Here is a 12,084-nt window from a genome sequence, read left to right as displayed (position 1 = left end):
GTTCCTGTCTCCCGCTGCATCCGCAGGAATGTGGCAGGCGCAGCACCAGTGACGCCCCGAGCAGTGCAAGCGAGGTTGTACCCTGGGGCCTCTGCCCCTGTCCCAAGTGGGGGTACTCTTGGGGGAGTTCCCTGCTGGGCCAGGTCCTTGCCTGCTTCCCTGCACAGCATCCCTCTGGGACAGTTGCTGGATACAGGGTCTTTGTCCTGAGGGACTTTCTCCCCCATTCTGTGGCATACATCAATATTGGGTGTAGCGTGGAACAGGGAAACAGCACACCACGATCCCAAGTGATCCTGAAGGGCTTGGAAGTATGGGTTGGGAGCTGGCACCCTGCTGTTCCTTGCCCTGCTCCAGTTCCTCCCTGGGATGGGAGGCAACAGCTAATGGCTGGTACTACAGCGGCATCCAGCCTCCAGATTTCAAAATGTTTGTCGGCTTTTTTTTGTGGTGAGCTGTCCCCAGCCACGCTGCTCTGCAGCTCTTCCCGTTTGTTCCCAGCTGCAGAGGGGAGCCTTAGGGTCCTGCCTCCAGTGCTGAGCACGGGGGCTGCACTGTCAAGGGCTGGGATTATCTCTGCTGCTCCAGCGGGAGGACAGCTCTCCGATTACAAAAGTGGGGGATTAGGGATGCTTCTGCTTCCAGACTCGTAAGGATGACCGCGGCCAACGCCATCTCTCCTGCAGAGTTCCCTTTGCAAAAGGGAGGTGATGGTTCTGGCCAACGGTGTGCTGGTGAGGGAGCCGGGTGATGGGGAGCTATAATCCTACCTTAAACTCAGATTCCTGAGGGCAGCTTGGCAGCCTGCCTGTCGCTCCGGCCGCCCCCTCTCCGCCCAGAGAAGCAGCCTCCTTCCCCGGCTGCGTTGTCCCTTCCACCCCGCCGTGCCTCCCTTTCATCGCCTTCAGCCTTTCAGCTCCTGCCCAGAGCTAACAGTGGGGGTCTGTAGTGGGTGTAAGGCACACCAAATTGTCCCGGCCTCCCTGGGCTGCAGCCCAGGGACCAGGCGTACGTGCGACTAGGAGGAGGGGGCCCACTCTGCTTCAGTGCCCAGACCCCGGTGCTTGGCGCTTGGCCCGTGTCTCGGCGGCAAGGACCGTCAGTAACCATGGCAATGAGAGTTTTCCAGCCGCCTTGGTGTCAAATTTATGGTGGGGGAGAGAAGTGGTCCCAAAATACGATCGCTGTGATGGGGGTGTAAGGAAAGGGGCAGTCTACCTTCGGGGGAGAGCCCTGCCCTTCTCTCCGAAGGGTTTCAGCATCCTTTCTCTCTTTCAGCCGGGTGTTGGAGGTCTGGAGGTCTGTGTGGCCTCCCGTGGGCTGGAAACACCCCGGGGGTGCATGCATGGGGGACACACGTGCAGGCTGGGGAAGGCCGTGCAAGCCCAGCCCCAGCTGAACAGAGCTGGGGTGACAGCAGTTGGCCCTGTTAATGATTACCTGCCCCACGCCTGCCTCCACAAGCCCGAACAGGGAAAACGCCCCCCCGTCCGCAGCTGGGTCCCCACGCTGGCGCTGGCAGTGGGGTAACAGTGCCCCAAGGATCAGGCTTTGACTGGAGGTGGAAAATGCGGAGCCGCCATGCCATGAATTACCTTGTGACTTTTTTAGAGGTGAAAAGCTTGAGTTAAGGAATTGCAGGGAAACACACCTGGGTTGGTCACACTCCCTCTCTTCCCTCCTTCCCTCAGTATGAGGCCCCTTTCTGCAAACACAGCCTCCTGCTGCTTGTTTGAGCTGGGGAAAGGGCCGTTCCCCCTCTCTGCATCCCTCCAAAGTGCCTGAAGGGTCCAAGCACGGCCACTGCCGAGAGCCATGTGCACCAACGCATCTCTGCTCTCCCACAAAAGTAGCACCTGTCTCTTGGTCCCCAGCCTGAGGAGGCAACAGGAGGGGAATGGGAGCGGCTGGAAATGGAGGGAGGAGTGAAAATTTGCACAGAGCTTCACCATACCTTGGGCTGCTCTGCCCTGGGGACCCCAGCGGGGTCTCTGGCTCCCGGCCAGAGATGGCTGAAGGAAAGCAGCAGCGCTTGTCCCCACACCCAGCCCTTTCACAGCTCTGCCAGGCCCTGGTTTGCTCATCACAGTCCCATAACTCAGACTTGCAAACCTGATGCCACTGAACCCCAGCCAAAAGCAGCACACCTAGGCCCTTCCCCTTCTTCTTGATCATGAAGTTTGTCTCTTCAGTTTTCTTCAGCTTCAGTTTAAAGGCCCAGAGATTGAAGGGGGAGGACTACCGGCTTTGCTACCTGTCCAGCTGCCAGGACCCATTTCTGCACGCTGTGCTCAAAGGCAGAGCCCAGCATGCCCAGAGCCCTCGCCACCCAGAGCAGCACCCCTTGCTGTGTGTGTAGCGGGCAGGGGTCATGACGTGCTCCCATGGTTGCTGGCCCTCCTTGAAACCTCTGCAGATGTTCAGGAAACTGCCGGCAGGGTGTGAGTTAAATGTGGGAATCTCTCAGCAAGCAATTCCTGGTTGTGAAGCAGCTCATAAAAAATACACCCCACCTCACCTCCCCCCCTAACCCCACCTGTGGCGGCCCTGCTTTCAGCAGCCTTCTTCCAGGGCAAGGGGTGGAAAAATGTCTCCGTTCCTCACCACAGCCCCATTCTTCTGGCATGACACTCGCCTTTCTAGCTGGTAACTCCAGAAGAGAGTTGGCTTGGCCCCTGCCTCTCCTCACCTCCTAAGAAAAGGGGGTGGATGGGGGGAAGGGAGCAGTCACGTCTGCAAGTTCCTTGCACCCCCAACCAGCAGGCTGATCTCGTATCGCTGCTTGGTCCGAGGAGAAGGGTTGTGGTGTGGCTGAGCTGGGGACAGGCTCAAAGGATGGAGCTGGGGAGACACCTGGGCCAGCATGAAAGCGATGGGCTGCTTTGGGTGCTGAGCAGGTACCCCCCTCCCCGGCGCCCTCCCACGAGGGGCAGAGCCAGCCGAGGAGGGTGAAAAGGACCATGAAAAGTGGGTCCATCGATGTCAGTGGCATTGATGGGGAAGGAGGCGTCCACGGAGCTGGTGGAGACGCAGGGTGGTTCCCTTCATCCAGCCCCAGGGACCATCTTTCAGCGGGTCTGAGAGCGGCGGGGAGCCCTGCCCGGTGGTTCAGCTTGCACCCCTTCATCCGCTCGGCAACGCTGGGGTGCGTGGTCAGCTGAACCCCCACGGCTTCGTGGGTGCCACGCCGCAGAGCCTGGAGGAAGGTGAGACACCCCGCCTAGGGCGGGGGGGGACACGGGGACGTGCCCCACCGTGGCCTGACCCCTCAGGGAGCCCAGCACCCTCAACCGCTGAGCAGGGCCCCCCCTCCCCGCCCCCCGAGGGGGGCCGCCTGCCCCCCGGGGCCGCGCCCCCCCCCGCCGGCCGACCGGCCTGCCTTTGTGTACCGGGGAGGGGGGGGGGGGCAGAGGAGGAGCTTGCGAAAAGTTTTGGGCTAAAAAACCACCTTTTTGCTGCCAGCCGAGCCCGACGTCAGGGGCCGCTGTGCGCTGCGCGGGGGCTCCGCACGCGGCCGCCACACAAAGGCAGCAGCTCCGCACCGCTCCGCACCGCTCCGCGCACCGCCCCGCAGGTGAGTGTGCTCACCCCCCCTCCAACTCCCCCGGTGCTCGGGATCGGACCTCCACCCCAAGCCCCCGCGGCCGGCGGCCTGACGCCACGGGGAAGGGCGCTGAGGGCTCCCCGGCGGGAAAGAGGGGCTCTGCCGGGGGCGGGGGGGACATGGCCCTGGCTGGGGAGGGGCTGCAGGGAGGGCGATGGGGACAGGGGTCCCGGGGGCGGCAGCTCGCCTGCGAGAAGCCGGGTAAGTGCCTGGAGGTGCAGGAGGTTTTGGAGGGAGGCAGGACTCCTGGAGAGCGGGGTTGAGGCAGTGGCCCGGGATCTTAGGCCCCCCCCCGCCGCCCTCCTTCCCCTCCTTGGGGGCCACCCCACACCGGTGCGGAGAGGGCTCAGGTGGTGGGAGATGCTCCGGGGGGCGAGGGGGGAGACCGGCCGGAGGGGAAGGGGCTTTACAGCGTCTGCCCTGGGGAGGGAGAAGAGGGTAGAAGCGTGGAAGGGCGCAAAGCTCGGGCTCCCTTCTCCTGGCAGCGGCGAAATTCCTACTGGTGGGGTGCTGGGTACCCCAAGATCATGGGCTTCCCAAGGTCTGGGCTCCCTGCCTGGAGCCTGGGGAGCAGCTCAGCCCGCGGAGGGGGCAGCGGTCCTGCGCCCATCTCTGTCAGAGCCCGCTGCAATCTGAGCCGAGCCGGGAGGTCGGGCTGCTGGCAGGGGGGTGCGAGGGGGCTGCGAGCCCCCCCAGCCGCCCCGCTCCGGGGGGAGCTGGGCAGGATGGGGGTGGCAGTGCCTGGCCCTCAGCGGTGTCCGGAGAGGGGTCCAGGCTCCCCCCATTGCAGTGCTGGGTATTTGGGCTCGGCTTCAGCATCACCAGGCGGTTTAATTTATTATTTTTTTTCATACAGCTGATCCTAGATTATTCAAACCCAGGGCAGCTAGAGGAGCGAGGGGAAGGGGAACGGGGACTGCCACGGTGTGGCCAGGCTCCAGGCTGCTCCGCTTGCGTGGCCCTTCCAGGGACAGACCAACGCGGTGCGACAGCCAGCCGGGTTTGGAGCAGGAGAGGAGCCAGGGCCCTGCAGGGATGCGGGAGGAGCTGGGCTGTGCAAACACGACTGAAGGCGCTGGCAGCCCGGCCAGGAACAGCTCTTGTTTGACCAGCAAAGAAGGGAGCAGGCTGTTTGGAAAACCAGTTGGAAAACTGCGCTCCCTTTCCCTTATGAATGCTTTAGGATGTGCCACGGCAGAGGGTCCCTGCAGACCTTTGCCTGGGCGATGTGACGTGCCGGGCAGAGCCTGGGAGCTGATCCAGGGGCTGTAGCTGGGCTGCCCCTCAGCGCCCCCCACTCTCCACATCCCCGTGTACGCCTGGGCAGGGCCCCACGGTGCCCATTGGGTGGGGAGCAGAGGGTGTCCGTGCCTGGAGGCAAGGCAGGGGTGAGGGAGGCTGCTGGGGCTGTCTGCCCTGGGCACTCGGAGGTCCCATCCACAGGACCAGAGCTGGAAGGTGCTGGGCTGGGAGGGAGGCAGGTGCAGGAGGATGGAAGAAGTTTACAGAGCACCTGAAATTAGGGGGATGCTGTGAAGAGTGCGGGTGTCAGAGCTGCTGCCCCATCCGAGCTGCTGCAGAAAGCGGGACAGGAGTGCCCATAACTCGGCTCAGCCCCAGCCTTGCCATCTGTAGCTGGCCCACCGGGGTTGAGCCCTCGCCCCCTTTGAAGGCAGCTGGGTGGGAACAGGGCTGAGCTGTGCCGTGCTCGGCAGGATGGCTCCCAGCCGGGCTGGGCGAGGGGGAAGGCAGCTCTCACCCCCTCGGCTGCGCCTTCAGCCAGCCAGGCTGTGTAATTCCCTGTGACAGTTCAATGCAGAGCGAAGCCGGCAGCTTCGTGGCGGCGGACGCATGAAAGGTGAGTGCACTGGAGCCTGAATAATGTGGGGAGCTGCTCTCTCCGGCACGCTGCCCGGGGAGCCGGGGGGCAGGGAGCAAACGCTGACCCCGGGCTCTTCCCTGCGCTGACATCCCACGGGGCAGGCGAGCTCTACAGCCCCGTCCCACCGAGCCCATCGTGGAGCCAGGGTGGGTGTGATGTATTTGCTGGCTGGCTGCTGCCCTGTGGATATGGGTGTCATACTGAAAGGCTTTGGGGGAACAGGGAAGGGGCCACCAGACTTGAGACGCCAGCTCTACATGTCTGCATTCCTGCTGGGACCCCAGCGTTGGCAGCAGTGTCCCACAGAGGCTCGTGGTGGCAGCCGGAGGGGAGCTGTCACCTGGCCCTGGGCCACCAGAAGGCGGGGACAGGGACCCAGGAGCTGCTCCCTCGTGTATGTGCACCCTCATACCCAACCTGCTCCCAGGTGCGTGCACACACGTGCACACACCCCCTCTGCGTGCAACGGGTGCGGTGCCAGCAGCAGGCACAGCTCTCCTACTCCATCACGCCAACCAGCTCCCACGCTGTGGGGACTTTTTTTTTTGGATGTTTTATCCGCTGGTTTAGCTCTCACACCCCTCGTGGCAGCAGGATTGGTTTTGCTGCGTTTTTTTCTTTCAGCCCCCCCCAGATTCCTCTGGAGCTGGAGAAAGACACCATGGCAGCCTTGCCCACCCGGCCCTGGGGCTCTTTGGTGTGGGGCAGCAGCCTCCTGGGTGCTGCATAAAGGAGCCACAGAGAACTAGAGGGGGGTAGGAGCTGGGGTCCAGCACCGGGGAGCAGGACCCCCGCTGCCAGCGTGCAGGCAGGGCTGCTTTGCTTTCCGGGGGCAGGAGCCGCACAGGCACTGAGGCAGCCTTGTGCTGGGTACACCCAACCACAGGGCCTTCCCCAGCTGCTGTGTGGGGTGCAGGGGATCCCCACGGAGAGCATTTCGGCTACAGGCAGGGCAATGGGGGGCTGCAGGGATGGGAACAAGCTCCCAGCCCAACATCTCACTCCCAGGCAGGCTGCCTGCAGCCCACTGTGCCCCTCCTCACTGCTGCATTGCACCCCGACCCCTCACCTGCCTCATCCTCTCCCTCCTCCCCAGGCAGGATGCAGGTTCGGGGCCTCCTCCTCCTCCTGGCACTGATCCTGCTGGCTGCCACTGCTGAGGCTGGCAAGAACAAGAAAGGTGAGGGGCAGACTGGGGTGGGGGGGGCTGGTGAGGTGGGGGACAGCCCCGGGTGTGCTCCCATGTCCCTGCAGCGACCACTCGCTCCCCCTTCCCTCACAGAGAAGGCAAAGAAGGATGGCTCTGAGTGTGAGGACTGGCGCTGGGGACCCTGCGTCCCTAACAGCAAGGACTGCGGCCTGGGCTACCGCGAGGGAACTTGCAAAGACGAGAGTAAGAAGCTCAAGTGCAAGATCCCCTGCAACTGGAAGAAGAAGTTTGGAGGTGGGTGCGTGTGGCAGGGTGGCTGGGGACTACCCTGGGCTGGGTGCTCATGCCAGGCCCTGGCCAGCTCTGACACCTCTCCCCTCTCTTCCAGCCGACTGCAAGTACAAATTTGAGAGCTGGGGGGGGTGTAGCGCTCAGACAGGTGTGAAGACTCGCTCCGGCATCCTGAAGAAAGCCCTGTACAATGCCCAGTGTGAGGAGATTGTCTATGTGACCAAACCCTGCTCTTCCAAGATCAAGTCGAAATCCAAAGGTCAGTCCCCACCACTCCTGTTCCCAAGGCTCCTGCTGGAACCCCAGGCAGGGGCTCTCGAAGGGTAGCTTGGCCTGCTTTGGGCTTTGCAGGTGGTGTAGGGGACTGTGTAGGATACTCTTCCATGTGCACCAGCACATGTGACAGCCCCAAAGTCCAGCTACTGGCTGGGTGGGCTGCAGGTGCTGCTAGGAAAAACCCTGGTGTCCCCCCACAAGTCACCACCAGCTTCGCTGGGACAAGGATTTCCCCCTCTCCTCAGTGGGGCTGGTGCAAAAGGTGGCTTTGCATGGAGTGGGGAGGCTGCCTGCAGGGATGCGGCCCCTGCGCCGTGCCAAGCCGGCCATGCTGGCTACGTTTCTGCCATGGCAGTGCCTGGGGGATCGGTGAGCTGGCAGCGGATGCACTAACTCTTGTCTCCTGTGCTTCTCGGATGCAGCAAAGAAAGGCAAGGGGAAGGACTAGAGCTCTGGGAAGCCAGCATCCTCGTCAACCCCTCGACACAGTGCCCACGGGTCTGGACGCCCAGCTGCAGCCGGCCCATGCTCCAGTCTTCCTCCTCCTCTCCTTCCTCCTTTCCCTGACCTCCTCTTTCACTGAGTTGCCTTTTTTTAATTGCTAGTGTTGTAGAGAGCAAACCCACCCACCCCACAGGAGGGGCTGCCCCCCCTCCCTGCTGCCCCACCGCTGCCAGTGCGTCCCACTCGCCTCCTCTCACCTGGCATTGGGGCTTGCTGGGATGTGCCTGGGAGAGCTGGCATGGAAACACACATTTTTCCACCCTCTGGCACAAATGAGTTGCCTTTAGCACATCCTTTGGCAAGCCCGGGAGCCTCCTCACTCCTCTGCCAGTACCAGTGCTGGAGGGAAGGGCTGGGTGTTGAATGCTTGAGTAACCCCATCACTCATTCCCCTTACTCACGTGAGGACTGCTCTCTGCTCAGGGAGTGCTTCCAGCATCCTTTCAGCTGGGGCACAATTTCCCTGCAGCAGGAAATGGGGAAAAAAGAAAGCCACCGCTCCCGGGATCCACCGCATCCCCTCTCCTCCATCACTTCTAACTGTGTGTCCATGCTGGGGCTGCAGCCCCTCTGCCTTTGACATGCCAACTCTGGTGCTGGGTGGAAGCTCTCACTTCTTTTGGAAAATGGGGTTTGTTTTCTTTTCCAATAAAAATCTTTTAAAAAAAAATATTGGAACCCACCTGTCATCCCCACAAGGTTCTGCTGTGCCGCAAACCCCAGCTTTGCCGACCCCACCGGGACCAGCAGTGAAGTCACATGTGGTCCTGGAGAAGGTACATGGCTCAGACCTCACAGCCTCTTCTCTGCAGCGCTTTGGGCTGCCCCTCGCCTCAATCTCGGAAGGAGGGATGGGGCTGCCACCCGCACGCTGCAGGAAATGTCACCGGTAGATGACATTGGAAAGCTGGGGAGGAGCACCAGGTGATGACCCATTCATTCCTCATGCCATGGCCAATGGTTTCAGGTCCGAGGTCTTTATTTGTCTCGGGGTGGGTTGGGCCGTGGTTGTAACAGTTAAAAAAAACCCCAAAACCCACCAGGCATTTTGGGCACCACTATATGAATTATCCTAAAGGCAGTGGGTGGGGGGGTGTCCCCATCTGGGCCGGGGCAGCCTTTCTCCACGTTGCACAGCATCGCCCTGGCATGGGGCTGGGAAAGACATATGGATGCAGAGTTTGCCAGTGCCAGCGTGGCCCCATCCCATCCCTCGGCTGTACCCAGCTGTGTCCACCAAGGCTTGCAGATCCCCAGCGTTGGGAGAAGCTGAGGAGCAGCCACGGGGTGGTCTGGGGTGCGCTGGAGATGCCGGCTAGAACCTGCATGCTGTGGGCTCCGCTGCAACACCGATGGCAGGGTTACGTCCATTTACAAAGCTCAGCAGCTGGCTCCTTCGGCCTCCCTGGGGTGTTCCCCTGCACCCAGGGCAGGAGTGGGGCTGGGGGCCACCGCTGTCCTCTCCCACCCCCGGAGCCGTGCATCAGACCTCCCACACCCGCCATGGGGAGAGCAGGGACCTGCTCATGGCCCAGATGAGACACAGGGCACCTCAGCCACACTGCAGACCCTCTTCCCAACCCTCTCCAAGACCTCCCCAGCTCCCCCTATCCCTCCCCAGGACAGTTATTTTCACTGTCATTGCTGCCCACTTCTCAGGGACCACACTCCCCTGGGGCCATGGCAAGAAGTCCTGCACCACACCACTGCTTTTCTTTGCAGTTTTAGTTTCCGTCGTTGTAGGCTGTGACTGGGTTTCGCACTCCTCGACCAGGAGTGAGATGTTTGATTTGTCTGTCTGTCCAGCCAATTGCTGACGGAGGGCAGAAAGGGCACAAAGGGGAGAGCAGAGCTGAAGCCCAGGGAAAAAGCCCCCCACCCCAGTCCCTGGGTGAGAATGTACGATGGCACCTCTCAAGGGAAAGGAAGGAGCTTGCCACATCTGCTAGGGTGCAATTTTGACTGCCTTGGGAGGGGCCTGGCTGGGCCAGCAGGACTCCCCACGAGCATGCCCACACCAGCCTGGTCCAAGATGGTTGGCAAATGTTTGGCCCAGGTTTCTTCGCATTTCTTGGGTAATAAATAGTTTAAAAGCCTATTGAAAGCATCCAGCATTAGGCTGTCTGCATGCAGACAAGCTCTGATGCCCTGGAGATGGTCAGCCAGGGGAGCAGTGGCATCCAGTCTTAGAACAAATACTGATGCCATTTGGCTAACCTCTCAAGAGCAAGAAGCTGGGGAGGGCTCCTGGTGACCAAATCTCCTCCTCTTGCCTCCAGCTCTCCCACTGTCTCCCCAAGTTAGTCCCCAGGCCCGGGGTGACTGGAAGGAGCTGCAGCTCAGAGGTGCCTTGGACCTTTGTCAGCATTGGATGAAGGGCATCATCTGCAATCACTGCATAATCTGCACTGTTGTGAGTGGGGAGCAGAGGATCCCGCCCCCCCCCCCCCCCCCCCCCCCCAGCAAAGGAGGCAAAGGGAAGGGCTTCCATGACGTTGCTGAAGTGGTCCCTGAGCACCAGTTTATCTGGCTGTGCCAATGTTCCTGTACTGGCACATGAGAAGGTGCTTGAAGGTTTTCTTGAAAGTGGCATTGCAGAGGGCATAGCAGGCTGGGTTGATGGTGCTGTTAACATAGCAGAGCCAGTAGCCAATGGACCACACTGTTTCAGGTACGCAGGTCTCACAGAAGGTGTTAATGAGGACCATCACGTTGTATGGAGTCCATGTGATTATGAAGGCTAGCAGGATAGCAAATATGGTGCGGGTGACTTTCTTCTCCCGGGCTGCCATCTGGCGCTTCTTCCGTACTTGGCTCCTGGCGATGCTAGCAAACTTCCTGGCAACGTTGGCTGGGCGGCTATTGGCCAGGGAGTTGTGCTCAGAGGCTCCTGCCTTAGCTGGGACAATCTCGATGGCAGTGACGCACTCGCTCCCAGTCTGCTTGGTGACGATCTTAATCTTGGACCACTTGGAAGATGGGTTCACCCGGGGGTGGGATGGGCTCTGTCCTTGCCCTGCTGGCAAGATTTCTGCTGTGGGCTTGTCTTTTGTGGTCTGGGTCATGCTGACAGTGCTGGACTCATTGGAGGTCTCCTTCTCCTCCTGATGGCCAGTGGCCTCTGTCTGTGCTGAGGGTTGGTCATCTACCTTTCCATTCCTCACCTCCTCCTTCACCTCCACAGCCCTCTTGGGAGAGTTATTGTTGTTCTGCTTGATCAGGGGGCCCTTGAAGAAGCTGAAAGACTTGCCTTTCCTCTCTTTCCTGCTTTCAGGCTTGTGCCTCCTCACCCTGCTCCTGCTGGCCAGGGAGATGTGGATGTACAGCACCGTCATGATGACCACAGGCAGGTAGAAAGCAGCAATGGCCGTGCCGAAGGTCACCGCTGGGTTGGAGAGGAACTGGATGTAGCATTCCTTCTCAGGGACTGTCCTCTTGCCCACAATGAACTGCCAGAACAAGATGGCAGGGGCCCAGAGAATGAAGGACAATATCCATGCAGCCGCTATCATTAGCCCTGCCATCTTGGTGGTCCTCCTGGCCGGGTACGTCAGGGGCTTGGTGACACAGAAGTACCGGTCAAAGCTGATGATGAGCAAGTTCATGACAGAGGCATTGCTCACCACATAGTCCAGGGCCAGCCACAGGTCACACACCACAGCCCCCAGCGGCCAGTAGCCTTTGATGATGTAGACCGTGTAGAGGTTCATGGAGAAGACCCCGATGATGAGGTCCGCGCAGGCCAGGCTGAAGAGGAAGTAGTTGTTGACAGTCTGGAGCTGGCGGTTCACCTTGATGGATAGCATCACCAGGATGTTCCCCACCACGGTGACAAGGCTGAGTGAGCCAGTGACCGTGGCGATGAAAACCAGCTCCACCGTCTTGTAGTTGGTGGGAGGCTGGATGGCCACCTCAGAGCGGTTGCCCAGGGTGAAGTTGTCGTAGGTCAGGTTGGCCATCTTCGCCTGCCAGGGCTGAGCAGAGAGGTTGTGCATGGGGTCTGCAAGGGAAGCGGGGACAGAAAGGGAGAATATCATACCTGCCAGCCTGTGCTGGCAGCATTTGCTGCCTCCTCAGTTTCCCATGCCAGCACTGCTCTTGGCTAGTGCTTGAAACCCCCCTGGCACTACTGGGCTTCTCTCTGCCATTGCAGCCTTCCCACAGGACCTCTTTGAAGGCACTTTTTGTGTCCCCATTTAGCAATGGAGGAGACACACGGGGCTGCAAGGAGAGGAGCAGGGACAGGGCTGGGGACAGCCCTTTGACCAGAGTCCCTTCTCTGCAGGGACAGGAACCATCGCCCAGCCCTGGTGTGCCCCGGGGAGGCACACAGTGAGGCCGAGGGGCTGCAGGAGGCTGCAGAGCTGAGCAGCGATG

At 60.8% G+C, this 12,084-nt stretch overlaps 2 protein-coding genes across 2 annotated transcripts; one reads left to right on the top strand and one right to left on the bottom strand.

The window, feature by feature from the left end:
- Positions 1-3,456: 3,456 nt before the first annotated feature.
- On the top strand, positions 3,457-8,377 carry MDK (midkine). The gene is made up of 5 exons (XM_074865192.1): positions 3,457-3,574; positions 6,583-6,666; positions 6,769-6,930; positions 7,025-7,186; positions 7,626-8,377. Exons 2-5 carry the CDS (start codon positions 6,588-6,590, stop codon positions 7,649-7,651), a joined length of 429 nt encoding a protein of 142 aa, XP_074721293.1. The 5' UTR covers positions 3,457-3,574; positions 6,583-6,587; the 3' UTR covers positions 7,652-8,377.
- A 1,852-nt stretch (positions 8,378-10,229) lies between these two features.
- CHRM4 (cholinergic receptor muscarinic 4) lies at positions 10,230-11,707 on the bottom strand. Its single transcript, XM_074865191.1, has one exon. It carries the CDS (start codon positions 11,700-11,702, stop codon positions 10,230-10,232), a length of 1,473 nt encoding a protein of 490 aa, XP_074721292.1. The 5' UTR covers positions 11,703-11,707.
- Between the last annotated feature and the right edge of the window lie 377 nt (positions 11,708-12,084).

This window comes from Strix uralensis, chromosome 4 (assembly GCF_047716275.1).
Source record: "Strix uralensis isolate ZFMK-TIS-50842 chromosome 4, bStrUra1, whole genome shotgun sequence".
Taxonomy (NCBI): Eukaryota; Metazoa; Chordata; class Aves; order Strigiformes; family Strigidae; genus Strix; species Strix uralensis.
This window is presented reverse-complemented; position numbering and strand designations above follow the sequence as displayed.

Bases quoted from the DNA above. Each gene is read 5' to 3' on its own strand.
- MDK (XM_074865192.1), top strand. From the start codon at position 6,588: ATGCAGGTTCGGGGCCTCCTCCTCCTCCTGGCACTGATCCTGCTGGCT. The intron at 6,931-7,024 runs GTGGGTGCGTGT...CCTCTCTTCCAG, and splicing joins CTGGAAGAAGAAGTTTGGAG to CCGACTGCAAGTACAAATTT. The intron at 7,187-7,625 runs GTCAGTCCCCAC...TCTCGGATGCAG, and splicing joins GATCAAGTCGAAATCCAAAG to CAAAGAAAGGCAAGGGGAAG.
- CHRM4 (XM_074865191.1), bottom strand. From the start codon at position 11,702: ATGCACAACCTCTCTGCTCAGCCCTGGCAGGCGAAGATGGCCAACCTG.